The sequence below is a fragment of the Tursiops truncatus genome, chromosome 21, assembly GCF_011762595.2.
Source record: "Tursiops truncatus isolate mTurTru1 chromosome 21, mTurTru1.mat.Y, whole genome shotgun sequence".
In the NCBI taxonomy this organism is placed as follows: Eukaryota; Metazoa; Chordata; class Mammalia; order Artiodactyla; family Delphinidae; genus Tursiops; species Tursiops truncatus.
The window spans coordinates 29,470,906-29,497,905 of NC_047054.1; the positions used below are offsets into that span (position 1 = coordinate 29,470,906).

The following is a 27,000-nucleotide window of genomic DNA, read 5'->3' on the forward strand; positions in this document are numbered from 1 at the left end:
ATGACTTAACTAGAATCATGGCTACACAGAGAAGAAATATAAACTTACATATTTCTTTCTCTGTAAGTTATTTTGACAGGTGGCAGTCTATACATGGGGTACAAGAGATAAATGATGACTCCAAAACCCCCATGTTTTAAAAACAATTTCTGATAGTTCCATCTTTCCACTAAAAATACAATCCCCATGGTTATAGTCTGTGACGGACACTTATTCTGGTCTATAAAGTCAAGGGATTTTAGATCAATTTATTGAGCACAAAAATCTCAAACCCACCTGAAAAATAATTCATTCTACAAACTTTGTATAGCTCTTTAGATAAAACATAAATACATCTCGATGATTTGACAGATTTTATGGTAAAGGCACTAGTGGGAGGAGATCTGACAATAATATTACAAACTGCTCTTTAGATGTCAGGAAGCCTAATCACTGGATGGTCTTAATTTGTTGGAATAGCTATGGGAGAGGAGATACGAGCTACATAAACATGGTAAGAGAGTGTGATGTCATGGAAGATGCGGGCACTGCACTTTCTCCACCCTCACCCCCATCTTCTCACATCTACCAGGACGCTCACCAGTTTTACATTCGACGCAGATGAACTTTCCATCAGGGAATGATGTCAGTCCCAGGCACTCCAGGTGGAAGTGTTTGCAGCACTCTCCCTCGCAAGGAATCAGAGAATCCCCAGAGCTTTCACAGATCTGTAACATGGCAAAAAAAAACCCAGCTGTGCTCAAACTGTAGCAGGCATCAGGACCACTGGGGGGGTCTGTTAAGACACAGATTACTGGGTCCACAGTTTCTGATTCAGCGGGTCTCGGGTGGGGCTCGAGAATCTGCATTTCCAATAAGCACCCTGACAATGCCAGTGCTGCTGGTCCTCGGCCCTCCCTTTGAGAACCGCTGAACCAGATAACTATTTCCAGACCCAATATGTATAAAGTTTAAAAGTCATACTTGATCTTTTATGATTCCTTCTTTGGAATCTGCATACTTTAACTCTTCTTCAGAGTGCAAAGCAGTATTTTTCAAAAAGGGTAAATATACATTAAAAACTTTAATACCAACTTCAATCTGAGAAGATGTTTTTGAAGTCAGCCATCTGCCATTTACTTCCAATTAATAAGGGAGCATCACAGTGAAGACTGGCACTTACACGTGAATAGTAAGTATTCCAACTCCGAAAGGGAAGAAAAGAGCCTGAAGTGGCTTGTAGATCTGTAGCTTGAAAGCAGTATCATAACTTAGAAAGATACTAACCTCTCAAACAGGAGGGAAGTGTATTACTGGCAGGATATTACAGCCTTTGTTTCAAGCTGCAGGACAGGTTGCCTGCCTACCTGACATACAGTGTCCTTCCTACTCATTCCAGTGCCTCTTCTTGACAAACTTGAGTCCACGGACTGCACATCAGAAACATCTGCATCTGCAGTAGCTGAAGGGCTATCGACTTGCTTTCCAAAGCCTACCTACATGGAAAACAGAACACATTTTTAAGAAAAACAAAAGTTTCCTCAAAATTAGGTGCTACGAAAATCCTAGTTAAGACTTGCTCAAAGAAACCTTCACACAACCTCTTCCTCCCTTCTAAAACCCCTGGATACCCAATGTCTGGTGTTTTGAGAGAAACTGTTACAATTAAAAAACTACGCTCCTGTTATGTAAGAGACCAGCAAAATTAAGAGACCCGTAAGTTACAAAATGACCAAAATGATTTCTTTTCTACCAGCATTTAAAAAAAAATTCCCTGTTCTCGCCGAGAAAGTCAGGCAAAGCATTACTTGGTTGCTTGGTCTGGCAAAGCGAGACAACACTGCGCCCAGGCCCTGGGACATATTTACCTGCAGGTCACTCAGTCCTCTGGAATCGGAGTCAGACGTGTCTCTGTACGTGGAACTAGCCATTTCTACATCAGTTGAGGCGCGGCTCCTTTTCTTTAGAGGTTTACAGGAATCTGAAATCTCGCTGGCACCTTAATACAACACACCGAAATTAATCCTAAAATAGTACTTAAAGTTTGTTGTTTTAATTTTTTTGTGGGAGAATATTTTCTTTCCCCAAACTCATCTGTAGTGTGAAAAAAAGCATAGCTCTCTTTGTAACACTGAAGTCACGAGTCAAAATTTCATAAGCTTCTGACCTTCCTGATGGTGAGTGATGTAATTTACAACCGCTCTATTAAAACACTCAATTCCGTGCTCCTGCTCTAAAGCTATTTTCGGGCAACAGAGCCCAAGTTCCAACCTAAAAACCAATTCTATCAAAACTGCAGGACAGCTGATCGATTTGGAGCAATCCAAAGAACCATTCAATTTGGAGGGGGAAGACATAAAACCCAACACACTGTGTAGCTTACAAATATGGTCGCAGAGACACCTCCATCTTGTTTTTATTAGGGATGTGACAAATCTTTGATTTGTATTCGATTCGTACACGGATAGTGCCATTTTCCCCCGAATTTTGCAATTCAGTTGATTATTGCCCCCCAGATAAATCCTGGATGTTCACAATTGTTCATCTGAGACTTCCTGGGTGAAGGGCATTTACTGTGACCATTACAAGTGTTGCAGCACAGCTACATACGTCATGCCATCTAGGAGGCACAGTGCTGAGGGCTGTAAACAGACAATGTTCAAGTGCAGCCAAATCACGAAGAGCTGGATGAGAGGCCTCTGTGTGGAGTTGGTGAGGGAAGGAATAAATATGAAAAAAAAAAAAAAAAGGCAGAGAATAGTGTGGAATTTTTTTTTTTAAAACGGTGTGTAATACAAATCCAGCCAAAACAATAGTGCAAAAAGTTACAAAGCAACAATCTCTTGGGCTAATGCAGTATAGGCTATACAGAAACAGCCACGATGAAATGTGCAGATCAGGCACGGTGAATACCAAGGAACCAAGGAGACGGTTAATATTTCAACCCACAGTTTGTGTTTTAGATTTTTTTTTCCCCCAAAATTTCCATACAACAAACAGACATCTAGATCAGCCCAGCAAGCTATGGTGGAAGTGTGCAGTCCAGAAGAGACCATGGAGAAACAGGTCTCCCGAGGCCATGAAGATCCGCAAAGGCTGAGCGGGAACAGCACTTGGTGTGCGGCACGGTCTGTGCAGGAGGATGTGGACCTCGTTAGACTGCTCAGGTTACTGGAACCTCGTTATCACATCCCATCCTACAAGGTTTTCACTGAATGTTTCCTTACATCTACAAATGAGGGTGCCTGCCCGTGTTAACGCTGATTAAAAAACACAAGTACACAAATCTATCTCCTTCATTGCTGGTGTATGGACCCAGAACACCACCACAAAATATTTCCTTGGCCTAAAAGATCACTGGATTAACAAGGAGTTTTAACAGAGGAACAGGAGTGCTGTACTGAGAGGCTTTCGAAGGGAAACACAGGTACCGCCATTTCCGATGAGTTTCTGAAAATGCTAGAAAAAGGACAGGCTGCCAAAGGCAGCCACCACGCTGTTCTCCATGATAACGGCACTAATGTTAAAAAAAATAAGAGCTTTTAATGATTGTAATGTATACAGTTTGGGCTGTTTGGCAAAACCCTGCAGATGTGCATTAATGACGCTTTATTTTTTAAAAAAAACAAAAACAAAAACAAAAAAAACCCAAAAACAGTCCGTGTTGAAATTGATCAGTGTAAGTTAAACGGTGGTTTTTAGGCTGGACCCATGATTTAAGCTGTACCCATCCAGCTCAGACAAAAAAAAAAAAAAAAAGAAAAGAAAAAAAAAATCATTTGAATGTTAAAGCAATTGTTCAGAGTCTTGAAAAAGAAATCAGGCAGGAAAATGCCCATAATGATGATTGGCAAAATCAAAATTGAAAACAAAGAAACTGTTTATCGAGCCGCCGACAAAGAAATCTTGCATGGAGACTACAAGTCTGGAGTTTCTGGGATGAAATTGTACAGGAATCTCAGTCCACAGTTTCCTCACTCGCTGCGGAGACGGAGCTGTCACTGAATCTGACAGAGCCCTGCACTCCCCGGTCCGCCGACCCTGTGGAATGGTGGAAACACAACGCAATCAGGCCTCCTAATCTCGCAGCGATCGCGATGTCTTTTCTTGGAGCTCCGCCAAGCAGTGTTCCCTCCGAGAGGCTGTTCAGTTCTGCTGAGGATCTCCACGGAGACCATCGCTGCAGACTTCTCCCCGAGAATGCAGAGAGGCTGGTGTTTTTTTTTTTTTTTTTAAATAATGCAATTTGCCCAGAGTAAACTACAGGTATTAAATACAGTCTGATCTCACCAAAAACGCACGAATCATGCTATGGAGTTTGTACTGTAGTCAAATTGCACACAGAAAAGTACAGACTTAAGTTTAAGGTTTCTTAAACTTTGTGCATATCTCAAATAGATTCTGCATAAGGTCATCAAATAATGGCCATAAATATGCTACGAATCATTTTAATATACAAAAAGATTTTACAGCACTGTAAAAATAAATGTGGCAAGATTTTTTTTTTTTCAATCAGGTTGTCTTGTCTGATTTGTCATAGTCCATGTTTGACCACTATTGACATAGCTACTATTCGGTATTCAGTCGAATACCAAAAAAAGTGGATTCGTCACATCCCTAGTTTATAAACCAGTGAAACCCCAGAATCTTATGGAGAAAAGTTGGAAACAGTATCAAGCCTACGTGGTGTTCTCCAATTTACCAAAACAAATAAGACTTTTCACATGGAGGCACAGAGTAAGATCAATTCTAAAAGACACACACGCACGCATGCGCGCACACACACACAAACACGGGAATACTTCAATTTCACACAAATTATCGACTGAAGAGCGACAAGTGATTTACAGAGACACACAAAAATACATGAAGTACAAATAATTCTTTCAAATTGTTTTTAATCAAGGAAATGCAGAGCAACATTATAATAACTCACCTTTTTGTAATCCAGTCTTCACTGTAGCCTGAGGAACTGTTTCAACCTGTTTGGACAGAAAAATACAGCATTAATGGGGAATTTTTTTTCACTTAATTAACAGAGGGAAAAAAATAATACTTCGATCAATCTAAGTAATGATGAGCGATTAATGTATCTGAAATCTGGACTCGGTCCCATTTTCTGGTAAAGTTCTCTGTCTCAGGGTCAGGGAGGGTTTAAATTCTAGCTGCCTGTGCTGGATACCAAGTGACAACACACAGCCACATGCTTTTGAGCAACGACCTTTCCCACCATTCCCTTGGTATATGAAAAGAACACAAATACTTTCCTCAGTGTCTGGGAGGCAGGAGAGGGGTTGTTTCTGCAACCAGCCCCGATGTTGCTATAAACCCCTCCCGCCCCAAAGACGTTAGGATAAATTTTTACTTACTATGATACTCAGGTTAATGTAACTCACGCCACTTTAAGACCCTTCCGCGCCTGCACTCACATCTAAGTTGCTGGGAATCAGGACCCTCTCTGTAGAGAGTGCTACAGGGCTCCATACAGCTGGAAGCTCAATACTTTTGCTGCTAGTACAAACTTAAGAAAATAAGTTTGTGATATTGCAAAAGCACTTTCTTGAGTGTCTTATGAACAGTGTCTTGATCCTACATTAGGAGAGCGAGATCAGAAGTTATTCTGCCAATGTTTATGTAAAACACGTGGTAATTTGAGGATTGAACCATTGGAATTAAAGAAAGGATGCCATTTGGAGGAGTACCTGCTTAAGCTATGAATTGGATTTAATGTTTCTCTGAGTGGTGAAATATGCATGTTGCAACACATTTTGTAAATATTTAAGGATTATTCTAAGCTTTTTAAAAAAATTTTTATTTTTTCTTTTACAACAAGTAAAAAAAACATACAACAGAAGTGCTTTTATAAGATACAATTAGTAATACAAATATAAAATCTTCTAAACAATCACTGGTATTGTTTTACTACTAACTATAAACACAGTGGCATTAACAATCCATCCCAGTTTTGTGCTCATTCTCCTTATTAATTTTAGACTGACTGGTCACAGACTGAATTTGGGAACCAGCTGGCAAAATCACAACTTCATTTTGGAAAGGAATACTGGAGATCTGCAAGAGGTTAGAAAGATTTTTTGGAATATAATTTCCTAAGTATGAAAGCTAATTATGATAAATGAATGACAAATCAGGATATTATTTAAATTTTTGTTAAATATTTCTGGAAAAACTGTTTTACATGTCTGATGATACCATAGAGTACCCACAAAATCACCTCTTAAGTTTGGAAGTTTAAAATTCTGAAGGAAATAATTTAAATAGAAAACTTCACATTCTTCCATATTTAAGTGGTTTTAAAAATATAAAGCTTATTGGAACTAATACTATTCACAATTCTTTTTGTTTAGTAGCAGCTGTCTGGGTATAAAACTGGATATTCTTTCACTTCAACAAATTAAGAAAAATTCTGACTGTGAATTTAAGTTAAAGGAGTTAACGATTTCCAAACATTTCTTTGAAAAGGTAATTTAATATGCCTATTGCTGTATTGATTACACTGGCTGAATACCCTTCCGTCAAAATGCCCCTCCTTCTTTTTACATAAATAGTGTGTATCTGATAACTTAGTAACAGGTGAGTGCCATTCCACTGGGAAAATAACATTCCAAAAAATCTGTGATACCAACAGAAAAACCAGATCATCTATGATTATCTGTTTCTTAAATAAAACTCTTATAGGTAAATTAATTTGGTCTGTTTAAAAAATAAAAATAATATATACCAGCAGCTTAAACCAAAAATTAAAATTAAAAAAAAAGGGAACTCAATGATGGTTCCAAATAAAAATCACGAAAACATGAAATTATTTTGCTCGTAACTGAAATGTCAAAATCAATGTGAGGAATTCTTTAGAAGTCTTGTACCACTGACTTCCCATCTCCTGAAGCCTGATCGTTTTCTGTGAAAATGCTTGAAGCAGCATCACAGGGATGGTTGTATTAGGACTGGGCACTGGGATTCACCAGGACAGAAGCATTAGGTAGTCCGGAAAGGAAAGCCAGTGTGGGGGGAGTCTCTCTTTCTTTTAAGACACCAGCATAAGCCACAACACTCACAAATACGACGGTTAACCCTCTACATGTGGGAAGCCAACCTGCTCCTTTTTGATCTTCTTCTTTGGCACGACCTCAGTGGATTTCTCTGATTCGGAACGGGTTCTAATGGATCTTCTCTGTTGCTTCTTTTCTACTGAGCCTAAAAGACAATTCAAACGAACAAACAATAAAACCTCACTTGAGTAACTGACATTCAAGTAATTAAGATCTGACCAAATTCCTTCCTTTTCTTATCCATTACTTTTGGTCTTTTAACTATAACTCATTAAAAAAACTATTAAACACTTGGGAGTACATTAAAAAAATTGTATAGATCAAATTGTAAAAGTTGATGGGTTGAGACTAGGAGTCATAACGCACTCTGAACTATACAGATAAAGAGGGATTGGATTTTTAAAAATTGTAAAGTCAAACCAAAACAGCAGATAAACACATTTAGGTAATAATAATTGAAGGGATGAAGGGACTGAGGGGATGGATGAAAATGATTTTATTCTCAGTTGACATTAGGAATTAATGGTTCAAAATTCAATCGGTACTATGTATTTTGCATTTTAACAAATAAATTAATTCTACACGTAAAATGCTTAATAGTGCTAGGTGCTGGTTTTGCTATTGTTATATCATTAACAACCAAAGGGAAAAAAGCAGGAAAGGCACAAAAATGGGACTAAAACTGAATCATTAATTTGACTATCAAGGGACTTGTATAACTTAGAAATAATTAGTCATGGAAAACTAGTTGAAACAAATTATCAAGCTATTTAATATTAAATGGTGAAAAAAAGAAACTATGAAGATTTTTAAACAGTAAAATTCTTTGAAAGAAAACTCACATAGACCCCATTTTGGAAAGGATAAAACTTAAGATTGAAGGCCGCAATGTGAAGAAACACTAAGTCAGGAATGAATCACAGAATGATTCATTCTGTGACCTTAAGAAGGAATGATACCTTCAGCACAGCTGTTCTCCATCTTTTCAGTGCTTGGACCACCTAAACAGTCCTTGCTACATAATAATCACCTTGCAGAAGCTACCTCAATGAAGTGTTCCATATCACCTGTATATTTTCTGGTTTCATTGTTCTTGTTTATGTGGAAAGGGCTTTCCTCACCTTTGTTCAAAGCCAAAACAAAGAAGGATCCCACTACTTTTTGGGGGGAAGGAGTAGGTAGTTTGATGATAATGTATTGTTTCTGAGTTGTGCTTAATTAATTTCTAGCAGAGAAGTCACAAAATGAATGTGTCCTTTACTCTCACTCTTCTCCTTACAATGATGAAAATGTTAACTAAGACAACAGGTATCCTACCCTCACAGACACCTGAGTATTCCAGAGATTCACATTTCAGTATAGTCATCAACACTCAAGACCTACCAGGGAAGAGGAAAATGAAAATAGAACTGCGTAAAACAAACAAACAAAAAACCTTGTTTTGAGAATGACAACAAAATTGTTCTAGCAAGGGCAAATGATATTTGCTCTATTGTCTTACAAAGATAAGACAATGTGGTGACTCCGTAAAATTATTCTGAAAGCTACCCGAAGAACATATACATTCTACTACATTTAAAGACACTAAAAAGTATTATATTTATGTTCTAAGAGAGGAGAAGTGAGCATCTCTGGATTTGGAAAATAGCTTAGAAATCTGGTAGAAATGCAGATACAACTCCTCAAACCATAGAAATGTAGCAGTGCCACACATCCTATGTAGCACCTAAATTTACTAAGAAAAGGCTGGAGAATTCCCCATGAGTAGTTAACACCAAATGAGATAATGGTACAATTGGTTTCTGAAGGGAGATCGGGTCTCTTTTCTGACTTTTCAACTACTGAAGTTATTTTCGCAAGGAACAAAATGGTCATGTAAAAAGATAAAATATGCTTATCAACTACGGCTGGTAACCAAATTTAAACCAAGGTCAAAGCTTTAGAGCGCTCATCCCTAAATTAAGGCTGCAACGTTAATTTACAGTCTCATTACATTATGTCTGCCTGAGGAAGGAACTGGGCTTTTTCTTGATATAAAGAATTATAACCTTCCACCTTTAGCTTTCACTAGAAAAGAAAAAAAAAAGAAGGAAAAGAAGAAAATCCACAGCAGAACTTAAATTGAAATGAAAAGACTACATGAAGATAAAATGTTCAGTAGCTGAGGGGCAGAAAAAACAATCTCCATTAAAAGTAAAAGTTTAATATTTAAGATCAATCTAATATCCTATGAAGAATTTACTTTCTCCCTAGTTCGGAGAATGCAGATGTTTAAGTAATGATCCTCCTAGTCTAAATATCACACTTACATTCAGACAAATTACTAACAGTTTAACAGTAAACAGTTTAACAGTAAAGAAAGATGACAAAACTGATAGACCTAACTACAGAGCACTGAGGCCAAAAGAGTCTTGTGGTATCAAAGAAGGTAACAAACATTTTCAATTATGGCTAATTAATGCAAAATCTTCTAAGTCCATTATTCATTGCTTCATTATAATTTCATTTTTTATACAGTATTTTGAAGTGATACAAGTTGCAAATCTGGTTCTGGACTTTGCTACTCCCTCCTTACCTTACTGCAGCTTCCTTTCCCAACTCATTGTTGAATAAAGGCATTCTATTTACTATGCCCTGTCCCATACGTGGCAACACCTTTCCCCATCCTGCAGCCCTTTCTTGAAAATAAAGGGCTGCAAGTTCTTTCCTGAATAATGATTGTTTTAATTTAGCTTTTATAATAAGAAGAATCTTACTCAAAATTTCCCTTACAAAAATACTTACCCCTTAGTGCCACTCAATTACAGGTTTGCCTGAGCTACTACTGATCCAAGATTACTACCTTGGGTGTTAAGACTTTAATCCTTCTAGAAAATTATTTGGTCACTTCTTAGATTCCAAAAAAAAATGTGAAAGAACAAATTGAAACAAACTCCTTCCTCCTAAGATTTCAAATGACCAAGTTAGTTGGTATCTAACTCTTTTCTTAACAGCTGTATGCAGCAGTAATACTGTTATATAAACCAAATCCACCAGACACTCAATTAAGCTTCTATAAGATCCTCAGTCAGTCTCTTAATAAAAATTACTTTGCCTATTCCAAAGGCACGATCTTACTAAATACAGGCATTTCTTCTTTGAGCAACAATAATGTAGCTTGATTTTCAATTCATGGTATCTGTTAATCAGAGAAGATTATAAGAGAGCTAGGTCCGAACCCCTCAACTGCTGACATCTAGCACACCTAAGAATAATGGAAAGAGTGTGGGCATCTACCAATTTGTGTCCAATAGGGGATAAAGGAGGAAATAGTAAGAATGTGTTAATAGTGCTGGAAAATTAAAGCTGTTATTCTCATGCAGAGAGATCATCAAATGGTGCATCTAGTCAGATATGTACAGACTGTATAACTATAGTCTTTTCATTATAGAATCCTATTATTTAAATTCCTGTAGGAAAAATAACTATTACTATCAATAAAGCTCTCTGGCCCCTAAACCATTCTTTCCTATTGAAATAATCACTTTTATGATTTCATTTTTAAAATATAATTTGATTTTGATAGGAACAGAGCTGCCATGTGACAGTCAAGCAGAACCAAGAACTCCAATGGGAACGTACTCTACATTCATACCCACCTGCAGGACCAGATGCTGTTTCCGGAGATGACATATTCTGAGTTGCCTTTTCATTCCTCTGGTTTGGTGTAGAAATTATAAGTCTGTCTTGTCCCCTGACACTTATTTCTGTTTTGTTACCAATTCCCTTCAAAATAAGGCAAATTAAAAAATAGGTGATTACCAGGCAAATGGCATCATTGGCTTATAAAGATGCCTTAAGACCATCATAATGTGCTTGGATTTTTTTTTTTTTTTTTTGCGGTACGTGGGCCTCTCACCGCTGTGGCCTCTCCCGTTGCGGAGTACAGGCTCCGGACGCGCAGGCTCAGTGGCCGTGGCTCACGGGCCCAGCCACCCCGCGGCACGTGGGATCCTCCCGGACCGGGGCACGAACCCGTGTCCCCTGCATCGGCAGGCGGACTCTCAACCACTGCGCCACCAGGGAAGCCCTGTGCTTGGATTTTATATGGTCTTTGATTGCAGTTAATTTATTATCTTAGCCATTATCAGAACAATTTTATTAAGTCATCAGGATGTACTCTAAAATGTACAATGAGACTATGTGGGGGAAAAAAACCTGTTTTCTAAGTCCAGATGATGAATATCACTAAAAAATAAACCTGTATCATCTAATTTTCTGTCAAAACCAAAATATTTTCTGGTCTGAATAGTCTCTCCCTTTACCCATATCACAGTAAGAGAACTATAGTCATTTTCATGTGGTAAAGTACCCTACTACAGATAAAAATATCAACACGTCTTTGAAAGACAAGGATATCCTTAGATTACAGAAGTGTGATGAAAATGTGCACCCCATAAGCAATCTGGAGCAGAGAGAAGGCAGGGAGAATTACAGTTCTGTCTCATTTTAGGTATTTTTAATGCAGTGAAATAAAGGAGTGATTTATAAATATAGTATATGTATTTTTAAAGCTTTCATTTTTAAAAGGTCAGTTTTATCTCAAATTTGATTTAAATAGCACTCTTTGGGGGGGGGGTGACAAAGTTTGATTTGTGCATCCAAAAGCAGATAAAAACCAGCTCCAAGAATGAAGCCAATTCGCATTCGAAAAAGATACAAAGTATTTACTTGCGAGTCAAAGCTGTCAACAGAACCAAGTGGGGACTGTAACTTAAGTTTTTCCAAGGAGCTTCGCCTTACTGAAATCGGTTGAACCTATAGGCAGAAACAGGTTAACAGAGGACCCTTATGCTTCTCTTTAGGAAAATATATCACCAATGAGGTGCACCTATATTTACTTTAATGTGCATAAGACAACGTTAGGAAATCAGCACAGAATTCTTTAAACAGCACACATCCATGAGGTGCCACTGAATTTGGATTCACAAGCCCACAGTTGTGGTGTCGGCTGGGAGGGTAGTGAAGAGGTACACGGAATAGAAAGTACAAATGTTGTAAAAGAGTTTTAAAGTCTTCAAGCTAAAGTGTAAGCGCCCTAAATGGAGGCCCAGGGCTGTCTGAGGGAGGCATTCCGTTTGAAGAGGCTACTTTCACCCCGTTACACAAGCTGTCACCACAGTTCATTGTGACAGAACAAACACAGTTCTGGTACTTCTCTAAAATGTATGAGCTATCGCAGGTCAACATGAGCCAAACAAAATTGCTGGTGCAACCAAACAGAGCAACAGGTATAATGATTACAACGGTTAATTCAGATAACTGACAGAAATGATTTAATAAGAAGCATACTTTGCAACTAAGAAAAACTAACCACACAAACCAGAAACAGGCAAAGTGCCCAGTTTTCTTCCATGATTTTAGGGAGCTCAGCTCAATTTTGGCTGCACAGCTCAAGATTAATCTAGTACAGATGGGGATATTACAAAAGAGAGAAAAAAAAAGAAGAAAAGCAAAGCTTTTTTGCCTATGTCTTTTTTGCCCCCATCTTAAACAGAGTAAACTGACTGTACATTTCAAGTGCAGTGAATACAAAGGGTATTCAAATTATGACCTTGTGTTGTTTGGGTTTTTTGGGTTTTTTTTTTTGCGGTACGCGGGCCTCTCACTGTTGTGGCCTCTCCCGTTGCGGAGCACAGGCTCCGGACGTGCAGGCTCAGCGGCCATGGCTCACGGGCCCAGCTGCTCCGCAGCATGTGGGATCTTCCCGGGCCGGGGCACGAACCCGTGTCCCCTGAATAGGCAGGCGGCCTCTCAACCACTGCGCCACCAGGGAAGCCCTGGGGTTTTTTTAAATGCCAAGGTTGACTACTTACTAGATACCTAGGTTCCCCCAAAAAACCCATGAGAAAAGAAGGTACCTTCGTTGAATAAACAAACTGATCGATAAATTTCCCATCTCCTGTAGCATTCTGAAGAGCAAACACTTGTTCAATTTTCACAACTGGAGACATGTTACACTTCTGCAAATCCAGGCTCCCTTTGTGCATTGTGATGGAAGCTGGTAAGGATTTCCTCGCAGCTGCCGTTTTCCAGGCTACTTTAACGGGAGGTGGTTCGTCCTCTTCCACGCTTGTGTGCCGCCTCTGGCTGTGTCTCCGAATTTCAGTACCTGATAGTGAGGAGGCCGCCTCGCCTGCACTGGTCTGTTCTGGCTGAGTATTCAGCACTGATCTTGGCCTTCGGGTTTTTTTAACTTCAGCCTTGGAGGCAACATTCTTTTTTGCTTGGGATAAAGCCTCCTCAGGCTGTTTATCAATGTAGATAAAAGTATACTGTTCAATTCTTTCCTCCCGGGTCATTTTCAACGCTTTCTCTGCGTGGGCAATGCCGATATCCCACTGAGCACGTTCTCTCTGAGGCCGGGGTTTCCGAATCTGTAAAGAAAGATACAGGCATTATGCAACATGCTTTAATCTAATAGGGACAGTTAAAAAAACATGTATTTCCCATGTGGTCTTATCATCTTTCCAGGTATGCATAAACATCTTCAGGGTCTTCAGTCAAACAAGGGAAATGTTCTAACTCCATGACTTTGATGAATCAGCGCTGCTATCAAGGACATGCAGGTCCACTCTTTTACAGTAAACCCTTCTCTGTTGCCCACTCTGCTGGAGAAGTCCCTCCAAGAGGGAGTCGTCCTCCTCATGTCACATTCCTAAAAAGCTGGCAGTGATGATGGCAGAGAGAAGAAAGATTACAGAAAGGATAACTTTCAGGGGCCAATAAAACACTAACATTAAAGACAACACCCTAAAGCTCAGGGGTGCCACACAGACCACAGCAAAGCTAAGTAAGTGGCACAGAGCCAGCATTTGGAGCTGAGCGGCCAGCCTGTGCCAGAATGCAAACAGGGGCAGAATGCAGAGAAAGGGGAGCCCTGAGGAACACGTGGAAATCGATACAACACAAGAAAACAGGATCGTATGAGAGGAAAAATAAACCTGCATCACAGTTTCCAGAGTCCTGATCAGAAGACTTTGGATTGGCAAAACAGGTAAGAAAATTTTGAATAAAGGTATGTGAGATGAGCAAAGCAATTAGGAATTATCCAGGGGGTTAGACTGAGGTAGCCAGAAATTAGCTAATGAAACAAGGAGACGGTACAGTATATGTCAAACACTGTTAAACACTGTGAAGTGTTAAGTTTGATAAAAGTAATCAAAATCCTCTGTGAAAATATTTAGCTTAGAGTGAAAATATTTCTGAATCACCAGAGGCCCACACTAAATTAGTTGAGTTTAAAAATCTCGACCAGACAGATTATCAAGAGTTCATGTCAAAATTCTAGTATGTCCACCACCACAACAAACATCTTTAGTTCCATCACTAGTGTGACCTTGGTTGAACCCGCTACTTAAGGGTTCTGTGCCTCAATTTCTTCATCTGCAGAAATAGGAATAACAGTATCTACCTCACCAAAGTTGTAATGAAGATTAAATGGATTAATACATATATAAAATGCTTAAAAACAGTGCCTGTCTAAGAGTAAGTACTAAATATTTTTAAAACCTTACTTTCATAAAACAATTTTGCTAAATAAGAATAAAGGGGAATTAGGGGAAAATGCTGAAATAGGAAAAAACATAAAAATCTCTGACAAAATCCTCATTTCACTAGCATCTACTAGACTATGTACATTTGAATTCAATTCAAAATAGAATCCAAAATTGTATTAAGCAGATAAAGTTTTCAGTAGGACTATAATGTTGTTTATATGACATATAAAATTTATTGACACACAATGAATTATTAAAATTGAGCTTAGGGGACTAAAATAAGTCATTCTAATTGCTTGAATTCAAGTATGAAAAGCTCTACTAAATTATTAAGTCCTTTACAGTCCACATTCAATTGACCATGTTCCTATGTCATCAGTCACCTTCTGTTTCTCAGAGTGATTGCTGGCTTGTCTGGTCGCCTCGGCCAGTAGTTCTTCATACTGTTTGTGACCTTTGTACTCTCGGACCCGCTTTTCGTGAACCCACGCCCTCTCTGGCTGGTTGCTAAAAAATTGGACGTGATATTCCCGGGCACCTGTAAGTAAAAATTCTTATTAGCCCTTTCAGAGCATAAGCAGCCACATATACTTTGCCAAAAATGTGGACCTAAGCCAGGTTCCCTAGTTTACTCCTATTAAAACGTGTCATTTTTGGATCGTCCAAAGATGTAATCCAACATCTACCAATAACACAACTAATTGTTACTGTAAAAATCACCCCAAACGATTAAACTTGGTACAGCAAGTTTTAAGAGAAAAAAAAAAAAATCAGAAATTCTGCTAACTGTCAGATTTGTTACCTTGGTTACACAATTTATATTTACTGGCCTCAAACCTTTTTACAAACAAATCTGGGTACAAATAAATAATTTTTCCTTCAAAAAAATGCATAACATATTTTCTTGGACTTTCAAAAGCCAATTGCTGGTCAAACTGCTTTTCTAATGACAAAAACGTGTGGCGCACAGACCTGGGGGTGGTAAGGGGAGGACAGGCTACTGAGACTCTCCCAGGGATCCTGCAAGGTCAAAACCAACTTCACAATAACACCAAGATGTTGTCTTTTTCATGATGTTGACATTTGCACTTAATACAGCAAAAGCAATGGTGGGTCAGACTGCTGGCATCTCAGCACAAATAAAGGCAGCGATGACACCAAATTATACTAGTGCCGTATCCTTCACAGCCATATGCTGGCAGTTACAAACAAACAAACAAAAAAGCCAGTTTTACTCAATATCCTTGATGAAGCAGTAAAAATTACTTTTACTAAATCTCAACCCTTGAACACGTCTTTCTAGTATTCCTTGTGACAAAATGGGAAGGGTGCATAAAGCACTTCTGCGCGCTGCAAGTATGAAGATTGCCTTGAGGGAAAGTACTTCTGGGATTGAACTGCAAGGTGAACTGGCCACTTCTTCATGGAGCATGACTAAGAGAAAAACTACGGCTATTTGAACTTGAGAATTTGGCAGGTATTTTCTCAAAAGTGAACAAGCAAGTTTGTCACTTCAAGGAAAACAGCTGATAGTATTTGTTGCCAATAATAAAATTCGATCTTCCAAGAAAAATCAAAATATTGGAAAACTAGTATCTGCCCCATGAGTCTTCCAATTTCCAAATAATCTAAGAATTTTCTGATGAAGTAAGTGGTGACAACGAATGTGATTTTAAAAATATCTATAAAGGAATGTGTCAACATTTGGAAGATATGCATGCAATATTTTTTAAATGGCCAATGTATGATGTTACAAAGTCATGAAAGGCAAATGATCCATTCAAAGTGCAAGGCAGAAACCAAGTACAAAAAGTTTATTGATAGGATTTCAGATTCCATATTGCAACTACCCCACCACTTGCTGAGTTTGGGGGCAATATCAAAGAAATATACCCACAGTTATCTGAAAAGGCTATTATTAAAATACTCTTCCCTTTTCCAACTACACATCTGTGTGAGGCCAGATTATCTTCATTTTCTTCAAACAAAACAACAAATCATAACAGACTGAATGTAGAAGCAGATATGAGAATCTAGTGTCTTCAGTTAAGCCAGTCATTAAAGAGATTTGCAAAAATGTAAAAATACCATTCTTCTCAATTTTTTTGCTTGAGAAAATATTTTTCATAAAAACAGAATTAATAATATAACATACAGTAGCTTTTTAAAAATGAATTGGTAAATATTTAAAATTTTTCTCAGCTTTAATTTCTAAATTAACATCAACAGTAATAGATATAACCTATGTAAACAAAAGCATTTAGAGTCCTCAAATTTTAAGAGTAAAAGGGGTTCTGGGACCAAAACACCTGAGAACCACTGCTCTCTGGCGGTGCTACTCTGAGTGTGGTTCCCAGGGCAAACCAGTCTGCCACAAAACAAGCAGAGAAGGTAAGAGTGAGCATTTAGAAACTATGATAATTTAACATTGCGTGACATCTAGGCCCATGATCAGGGATCCTGTACCGTGTATTATTTTTGTAAGGGGAGGCCTTTCATTTCCCAAATAGTTAATTTTATCGTATTTTACAGAAGTATTGGTCCATGGTGGACTGGAAAATTTTTTTAAAAGAGCAAAAAACTAGTCCTTTACCAATAACAGTTGAAAAACATCACTGTAAAGAAAATGTCTCAGGTCAATAGAGAAATGTGAAAACTGGTCCTCTTGGGGAATCCAAGATAAGGCAGGTATGGAGAGAAGGACAAGCAGATCTTGACAGAAAGTATGGGTATCAGCGTGAACTCAACTGACTGAGTTACAGGAAAAGGATTATATCTTGGATTTGAAATTTTTAAATTTTATTAGACATTAACGGGAGATTACTTAAGGAATTATTTTTAAACCAAATTAAAATTTCATATGTAAAATAGCCTGTGAGAAAAGAGAAACATACACAACTTGGTTTTCCATATCATCTCATCTGAGAAGAGCCAAGCATAAATTTGACTGTAATCAATCAAAGAAGGTTTATTAAAAGTCCAAGCGTTTTGGAGGACAAGAACAAAAATACAGCCTCAACTAATAGGTAGGTCTGGAGGTCAGGGTGGTGGGTACAAGCAGTAGGGTTACAAGAACACAGGACAGGTGAAAGCGGGCTTCTCGTTTTGTCCCGAGGCCGCGGGGCTCGTTTCTGGCACCATGGCGCCAAGGGCCTCCCCAAATCCTTACGCCGATTATAACAAATCCCTGGCTGAAGGCCACTCTGATTCTGCTGGGATGACTACCGAATTCTCACAACTCCTGAACAATAAGATTCGAGAGCTTCTTCAACGAATGGAGAGAAGCCTAAAGTCTGCGGACACTCGGGACAGCACTGTTTACACTGGCTGGGCAGGTATTGCTGTGCTTTACTTACACCTCTAGGATGTGTCTGGGGGCCCCACCTACCTACAGATGGCACATGGCTATGTAAAGCAAAGTCCGAACTATCCGACCAAGCATTCCATCACCTTCCTTTGTGGGGATAGGGGCCCCCTGGAAGTGGCCGCTGTGGTGCATCACAAGATGAACAATGAGAAGCGGGCAGAGGACTGCATCGTCCAGCTAATTCACCTAAATAAGACTGATCCCCATATGCTCCAAATGAAATGCTCTATGGTCGAATGGGCTACGTCTATGCTCTTCTCTTTGTGAAGAAGAACTCTGGAGTGGAAATGATTCCTCAAAGCCATGTTCAGCAGATTTGTGAAACAGTCTTAACCTCTGGAGAAGACCTAGCTAGAAAGACTCCACTGGTGTATGAATGGTACCAAGAATACCATGTCGGGGCTGCTCATGGCCTGGCAGGAATTTATTACCACCTGAGGCAGCCCAGCCTTCAAGTGAGCCATGGGAAGTTACACAGTTTGGTCAAGCCTAGTGTAGACTACGTCTGCCAGCTGAAATTCCCTTCCGGCAATTACCCTCCTCGTGTGGACAATACTCGGGATCTGCTAGTTCACTGGTGCCACGGTTCTCCTGGGGTAATCTACATGCTCATTCAGGCCTATAAGGTGTTCAAAGAGGAACAGTCTCTCAATGATGCCTATCAGCGTGCTGATGTGATCTGGCAGTGTGGCTCGCTGAAGAAGGGGTACGGGCTGTGCCACGGCGCTGCAGGGAATGCCTACGGCCTTCCTGTCGCTGCACAACCTCACGCAGGACGCAAAGTACCTGTACAGGGCCTGTAAGTTCGCTGAATGGTGCTTAGATTATGGAGAACACAGATGCAGCACACCAGACACTCCCTTCTCCCTCTTTGAAGGAACGGCTGGAACAATTCATTTCTTGGCTGACCTCCTAGTGCCCACAAAAGCCAGGTTCCCTGCATTTGAACTGTAAAAGGAAAGTCCCCTCACTGCAACTCACTGCATGAGCCTCTCTATACATCAAACCCGGGCTAAAGCAACAATAGAGTCAAACTGTGTACTTTAGTTGGTTTTTTTTTTCCAGAATATGTCTTTAGTTCAGTTCCTTTTTATTATTTACTTTTATTTTAAGATATCCAGGGAAATCTTAATTAACTTCAGTTTCTCCTAAAGGGAGGGTAGGTGATGTGTACAGTATTTTGAGAGCATATATGCATTTATTTCAGAACTTGGAGGCAGTCGTATTCTTTACTCAAGCTTATGAATATAACCATCTGTTACGGTTCTAAAAATGTTTAAAAGAAACTAAATGTAGATAAATACATGCTTATCGCTGGATATTGACATCCACCTCTTCCCTTTAGTATGTTTTTTATGACACTTTTATGACTTTGCTTTTCTCTGAGTGGTTGATTATGAAACGGGACAAAAATATAACTATATGCTTCCAGGTCAAAAATTGAAAGAGTTGCCAACTGGGCTAGGGACCTAAACACCATTTTTCAGATTCACAATGCTTAAACTAGAGATAAACATACTTTCAAATTTGCCTCTTTTTGTTAGTAGAGCATCCAGGCTCTACAATCCAACATTTTTATCAAAAACTTCTGAAATGTGATGGTCGTTATATGAAAATTCTGATTTGAAGGTTATTTCTAGATACGCTAACAGAAAGTTTGTTTTCTCCAAATAAGCTAGTATGTTTTGGAACTACTTATGTAAATTTGTTTCTTCTTTGGAATAACTGTAAGATCAGGAAATGAGATTTCTGTGTGTAAATATATTACGATTGAGTCCACCCTTTCTGACTGACCTTCTAAACTTTGTGTTTTACTTACCTTGCAATGACGATGCTTTATAAAGCGTTGGTTGCTGGGAAGAAGCCATAGGATATTTTCCTTCCTATCTGTCTAGATGTTGATCTTTTCACTAAATAGTAGAGCACTCTACTTGTTTAAAAAGGGGGAGGGGTGCTATACCGCAAAATCGCTAAGCTTTTGACAGGAATGCTGGTTCCTGAGAAGGTATTATCCAGTGATTATTCTTAGAACAAATGGCTTTTGTCTCTTTGCATACCCTAGGCTTTAACACTCATCCATTTCTGAGCCCTCAGGATCGGATACTGATATGGTAGGTGAAGAATCCCTGGTGCTTCAAATTCTGTACAAATGTTTTGACTCATCAGCTCCCATTCCTCCTTCTTCCATTGCTGACTTTCCCAGGCTTGTCTTTTCTATGTATTTTGACTGATTTTGAAACATTTTGCAGCTTTTAAGAAAACAGGCTCTAAAAATTTTTAATGTGCCTATTTCACGGCTCTCTCGGTCACAAAAACATGCTATTTTTATTGGAACTGTGAACCAAATCCCCACTGAGTACATGTTGGTTCCCGTGGATAGCAATCCCCTATTATTTTTCATTTAGCACCAAAATAGCTAATATTATTGGCAATTGCCTGACCCTTTAAAGGCTACTGACAGTAGGATCTAAAACACAGCCCACTGCTCAGTTCCCAGGATTAGCTTATTCCTCTGTGACTCATGCTAGCTGGGGACAACCTTGTGTCTCTCAGATGTGAAGCACTGCTGGCAAGCTCTGTGCAAGCCGTGCCTTTCTCGTGAACGTGTCACATGAACAGTGTCAGCATCCACAGGAAAGCTAATCTGCCTTTGGATGGGTGTCCAGCTTGAAAGAACAGACCCCATTTGGTTTAGTTAAACGTCTTACTATACTTTTCCTGCACTTGTAGCTACTATAGTTACTAACCAAGGGAAAAATAACAAAACACTTTCTCTTAACTGGAGGAGACTGATCACAGTGCTTCACCAAACACCTTCATTAATTCAACCCCAGGAAGACATCAAGGCAGGGAGAAGAACACTTTGAATAAGATTCTTATTCCTATTTAGATTGCTGTTTAGCTACTGCCATCCATTAACAAATTTATCAATACAAACACAATCCAGTTTTCATTTTTTTCTTTAGCTTTTTAAGTTATTAAACTGGCAAGATTTTATATTTGTGCCATTGTTTATTTATGTTTAAGAGCTCAGAAAGTTTGATAGGATTTTAAACTCAGGCAAAGGCTATAAAACTCAGACTAATACCCTAACACCATGGTAGAAACTGAAACTTGTACATGAAGTTTCTTAGTTTTGAAAGGAAGAGGGATCATTTCAGTTCTATTTCTGTTACATCATTTTTCCCTCAGATATTTTTTTGGTTAGAAAACAAAACGAAAAAATGCACAAAACTGCTTCCCAGAAAACTGAGTAGTATCTTTTATCTCCATGTAAAGACTAGGTAGTGAAACCTTAAAACCCTGTCAAGCAGTATTCATTTATCTTGTCGTGTGCTTCTATGAACATCACGATCAGTTATTTACATCAATCCTATTGGTCCCATCAAGAAGTCAGTCTTTAATCCTTAGAGTCATTTGACCCTTTGATGTCACTTCCAATTATTTGGAATCAAAAGCCTTCACGGTAGGTAAAAGTGGCCATTTTCTCTCCTGTTACAACTTCCCAGCATGACTTAATTGAGAGGTGTACTTTGCTCATAAGTCCTCAGGTTAATTTGTGTCTGATCTTATAATGCCCTGCCTTCTCTTGACTGAGTATGAAATACAAAACATGAAGAGTAAACACTTATTCATCTACTCCTTTGGCTACTTGAACTCATCTATAATCCTTTGTTATTCATACTCAATTCTGACTTCACTGCTGCTCCCCCTAAATAGGTCAGAGCACCCCACTTCTGTATTGTTAAGCTGTAGAACTGTTTCTCTCCTACAGGTACAAATCAGAGTAGGATATTCAGGGATCCTACACCAATGTTATATAGCCATTTACTGGAAAGGGCTGGAATTGTATGTATTTCTATGTTCCGTAAAGGATTTGACTTAACTGATTCTCAACGAAATTTTATTAGGACTATTAAAAAAAAAAAAAAATAGGACATAATCTGTTTCCAAAAGTCAGAGTTACTTATTTAGAACCGAACAGATAATCCCAAAAGACTTTGAATTATAGTTAAAAACATGAAAACAAAAACTCACAGATAACATAAGCTCATTTTAATCTTTATTTTCAACTTCTTCCTCCATTAAATCACTTACTACAGAAGAAACAAATCAAACAATTTGTCTCTTTGTTGGCACTTTGTTTCCTGCTGGCTGGAAAACTATATAAAAGAGTGAAATAAAAACCCAAAGACCTGACAGATGGAGAAACAAGCACATCTGTCTCTGAATAATGAGCTAAATTTCCAATAGAAAAATGTGGAGGAAACATTTTTATATAACAAAAATAATATAGGTAAAACTGTCCGGTTTTAAATTTCTAAAAATATATTGGGATTAAAAGTTACAACAGGTATAATGTGATACCATTTAAAACTCTCAGTTAAAAATCTTTATTTTCATATCTATTAATTACAATATGCAAAGAGAAAAAGAATTACTCCCAAACTCTTTTTCTCTTTTGGCCGCACCTGGAGGCTTATGGGATCTTAATTCCCCCACCAGGGATTGAACCTTCGTGCCCTGGCAGTGAGAGCACAGAGTCCTAACCACTGGACTGTCAGGGAATTCCCGGAATTACTCCCAAACTCTTAATAGTTGTTATATATCTGGAGGATGAGACTATGGGCAACTCTGCCTTCTGAACATATATAATGTATTGTCATAAGCAGAAAGAGCATTCCATTTTTAATTTTTACACTTAAAATGAGATCTAAACAATGAAATACAACAAAATAGACATGTGATCCAAACATCTTTCAATGTGCTCTTCAAAGAATTATATCTGTAAGTGTGAAAACTGCTAAATACGTTTTCCAATGCTGAGAATCTGACTAATAACAATACTGACTAATAACAGTATGGAAACCATTGATTACTATATAAAATTCAAGACAAATTTTACAAAGTAGTTTAGATAATAAGCAGCATAAAATGTTTCACAGGTATCATGTGTGGAACATAATCAACAAAATCAAGTTTTATACTGTGTTTCTGGTTTGTAGAAAAACTGTCAAAAAACTACTTCATTTAAAACTGCACGGCACAGCCATGCAATGAAATATTATTTGGCAATAAAAAGAGACAAAGTACTGATACATGCCACAACACAGATGAACCTCTAAACATGATGCTAAGTGAAAGAAACCAGACATAAAAGGCCACATATTATATGATTAGATTTATATGAAATGCCCAGAAAAGGCAAATCTATAGAGACAAAAAGTAATTAGTGGCTTCTTAGAGCTGGGGAGCAGAGGGGAGAATGGAAAGTGACTCCTAATGGATGTGGGATTTCTTTTTTGGGTTGATGAAAGAAGTGATAAAGTTAGATTGTGGTAACTGGTCACACAACTCTGGAAACGTACTAAACATCATTAAATTGCAGGCTTTAAAAGGGTGAATTTTATGGCATGTAAATGATATCTCAAGAAGGCTATTATTTTAAAAACTACTGCAGGAAAGAGAAAATTTAAAATATTATCAGTATGTACATTTTTCAAACCTAAATTCTCAGATTTCGGTTTCCTCAACAATACAAACAAAATCAGTTTTTCCAGTACTAAAGTAGGGAGGACCAGACCAGATTAATTCATAAAATAAATTTAAACACTTCCTTTGGAATACAAGATGAAGCATAGATTATGCTTTCATTTGTACCCCAGAAAAAAGCTATATTAGTAAGTTTTCATAGAGTAATTAAATGTGAAATTCTTTATATAATCTCAAAAGGATGCTTTCCTAAGGGGACAGAACTGAAGAGCCACAACTCTCACGTGATGTAATATCTTAGAGTGCTCTGGAGGCCCAGATAGGGACTTGTGTATTGTTTTATCTAAGAAGGCTTGTCCCTTTCTTCTCCCATTCAAGAATCACAGATTATTAAATGTGCAAGGTACTCAAGAGATTAAGAGTCCAACAGCCCCACTATATAAATGAAGGGGCTAGGACTGCCTCCCCCAGTCTCTGTAAATTATGAGTAGGGGAATTCAATTACTTTCCTTTTATTATACAGTAGTAGTTAAGAGTGGAGGTTAGGGACTAAGATTTCTTTAAGACTCTATTCACAGATCCCAAACATAAGGATAATAGTACCTACTTCATAGTGTCGCTGCTATGAGGACTGCTTAAGAAAATATACATGAGAATTGTTTGTTTTTTCATTTACTTTTTGGCCACGTCATGCAGCACGTGGGGTCTCAGCTGCCCAACCAGGGATCCAACCCATGCCCCACGCGTTGGAAGCGTGGAGTCTTAACCATTGGACCCCCAGGGAAGTCCTACAAGAGAATTGTTTAACACTGTGCCTTGCACAGGAGTGGACATCCAACAGTGTTGGTTTTTTTTTTAAACTTCTGCCCCATCGATACTTCTAGTCACCCCAACCTTTAATCAGCAGATTATAGTGACAAGATGATTGCCTTCTGTATCTGGGTGGATTTCTTGCTGGATAGCACAAGAGTTACAAATATGGCAGATCCCGTCACAAATCTGACTTGCCAGACACTTTTTCTCCTCATAACAGTGAACAGGGACCAAGATAGAAAGTTTAAAATGAGAGAAAAAGAAATAGGTGCAGGGCTTCCCTGGTGGCGCAGTGGTTAAGAATCCGCCTGCCAATGCAGGGGACACGGGTTTGAGCCCTGGTCCGGGAAGATCCCACATGCCATGGAGCAACTAGGCCCGTGTGCCACAACTACTGAGCCTGCGCTCTAGAGCCCGCGAGCCACAACTACTGAAGCCCGTGTGCCACAACTACTGAAGCCCACGCGCCTAGAGCCTGTGCTCTGCAACGAGAAGCCACCACAATGAGAAGCCTGCGCCCCGCAACAAAGAGTAGCCCCCGCTCACCGCAACTAGAGAAAGCCCGCGTGCAGCAGCGAAGACCCAATGCAGCCAAAAATTAAATAAATGAATAAATAAATAAATTTAAAAAAAAAAGAAATAGGTGCAAAGTTGTCACAGACAATAAGGGACTCGACAAGTGAGTTCGCAAAGCAAATATCCAGAAATAAATTCCCAACTCCAACCTTCCTCTGGCTACTAAGCAAGTCCATTCCAAATGCTAAAATCTCAGGAATCTATTCTACAGGTTTTGGTCAAACTCTGGAAAAGGAGTAAAGTTAGAATACAGGTTTTCTTAACATTTATTAACATTCCTAAGGTAGGATTCTATGCCATGTAGCTGGCTTCAAACCATACTTCTATTTCATATTGAATTTATAAGCATGTCCCAGTAAATTTACAGATTCAAAAATGGAGTAAAAAAAATTTTTTTTCATTAAAAACAAACAAACCACCACCCGCAAAAACAAAAAACAAAAAAAAATGGAAAGAAGGAGGAAAAAGGCATCTTGCAAAATTTATCAGGATGAAAAGCACTTGTCTGAGTAAAAAATTACTACCCACAGGAGTCAAAGATGAAATAAAAATGTTCAAAGAAAGCTTGGCCCAAATGTCTATTACGCTCATATACGACATCTCATTACCTATCGGTCTGCTTGCTCTTGGAGGTCAGATTAAGGTTTTTTAAAAAAAATAAGTGTGAAAGAAATTATAAAACAAACATAGGGTGTTCTAAGGGAAAACAAGGACCATGTCAGCTGTAGAGGCTCTCTGCCAGTTAAGATGATCGTAATTATTTCACTGTTCTTTAAAAACTGATACTGATATGTGTTTGGGTGTCAGATTATATTATCACGTATGTATTATATTCATAAACAACATTTTAGACTCACTTTTTTGCCACAACTTTTTACTAATGTCCATTTATGCCTTTTCTTACCTCTTGTGTTAATTTTGGTGTGAACCTCGAGTTGGGGATCACTTGAAACCATACAAGGCCACCAAGGATAGGTTCCCACCTTAGACCAAACAAGATCGCCAACCTGGAACTTAACACCAGCGGACACTTCTGTTGTTGGAACAGAAGGTAACATCGGCTGAACCTGTAGGAAAAGGTCATAAAAAACTTCACTCATACTTTTCTCTGATGCTTGCTATCGGTATCTAGCAAAAGGGAAGAAGAGAGGAGGAAGATAAGCCCCACTCCAAATACTGAAAAGAGGACTGATGGTTTCTGTTGCCAAATTATTGATAAGGCATCTCAAAAATTCACATCTATTAAAAAGTGGTCATAGTTTTGAAAAGGAAAATAATTCGCTAAAAATATCTACCTTTTAAACCAGCTCCAAGATTTATTTCAGTATAACTTCTGAAGTAATAATACATGCTATGTGTGTTCTAATTTAATCACTCTGCTTCCACCTTCTCACACCATGTTTGGTTAGACAGTATTCACTAAAGCCACTCACCGGGAGCTCCTCTTTCAGTACTGGATCTTCTCTTGGTTTTTCTGATACAGTGTCAACCCTCTCATTTGGTCTCTATGTGAAAAGAATAAAATGGCAGCAAACCAAAGAACAGTGACACACACAAAGAGTCAAAGAAAACTAAACAGCAAAGGGAATAAAGGACATTTATTAGCTGAATAATGTAAGGAGGAAAAATACAACTTACACAGTACATGATGCTGTGTCTTAACATCCATTGTCCATTCTACACCACAGCTATAGCTCCCATTTCTTACTTTATCACTTTTAAAACTTAATTTGTTGATTTTCATTTTTTTTTAACCTATCAGAGCGCAAAAAAATGGGCACTCTGAGATTGCTAGTAAGATGTAACTTGGAATTCTTCTAGAGAGCCATTTGGCAATATGTATGAAAAGCCTTAAATTTTCAGACTCTGACCCTGCAAATCCACTTCTAAAAGTGTATACTGCAAAAGCACTGATATATACACATACTGATAGATACACACAAAGATATGCACACCAGTGCTATTTTAAGAGCGAATATTAGAATTAGACATTAGTCTAGATGTCCAAAAGCACAGAATTCGTTAAATAAATTGTAGTACAACTAGATAGTGGAATAATATAAAATTTTAAATGACACGGAAAAATAACAATATAATGTTATTTGAAAACAGCAAATTGAAAAGCAGTTTGTATAGTGTGATTCCAATCTTGGAAAAATAATTTCTT

At 38.4% G+C, this 27,000-nt stretch overlaps 1 protein-coding gene and 1 pseudogene across 8 annotated transcripts in view; one reads left to right on the plus strand and one right to left on the minus strand.

The window, feature by feature from the left end:
• Positions 1 to 27,000, minus strand: part of NSD3 (nuclear receptor binding SET domain protein 3) — a 183,582-nt gene that overhangs the window by 38,538 nt on the left and 118,044 nt on the right. For 6 of the 8 annotated variants that reach the window (XM_073798586.1, XM_019921294.2, XM_019921297.3 and 3 more), the window contains exons 3-12: positions 26,267 to 26,338; positions 25,738 to 25,900; positions 14,968 to 15,122; positions 12,947 to 13,462; positions 10,685 to 10,811; positions 7,091 to 7,191; positions 4,916 to 4,961; positions 1,848 to 1,978; positions 1,347 to 1,475; positions 581 to 707 (exon numbers count right to left, since the gene is read on the minus strand). In XM_073798586.1, the coding sequence (XP_073654687.1) occupies positions 581 to 707; positions 1,347 to 1,475; positions 1,848 to 1,978; positions 4,916 to 4,961; positions 7,091 to 7,191; positions 10,685 to 10,811; positions 12,947 to 13,462; positions 14,968 to 15,122; positions 25,738 to 25,900; positions 26,267 to 26,338 (1,567 nt within the window). Of the gene's footprint in view, positions 1 to 580; positions 708 to 1,346; positions 1,476 to 1,847; positions 1,979 to 3,502; positions 4,021 to 4,915; positions 4,962 to 7,090; positions 7,192 to 10,684; positions 10,812 to 12,946; positions 13,463 to 14,967; positions 15,123 to 25,737; positions 25,901 to 26,266; positions 26,339 to 27,000 lie in introns of those variants that run through there. The other 2 variants (XM_019921296.3, XM_019921300.3) reach the window with 2 other exon arrangements.
• On the plus strand, positions 17,724 to 18,972 carry LOC117309996 (glutathione S-transferase LANCL1-like; annotated as a pseudogene).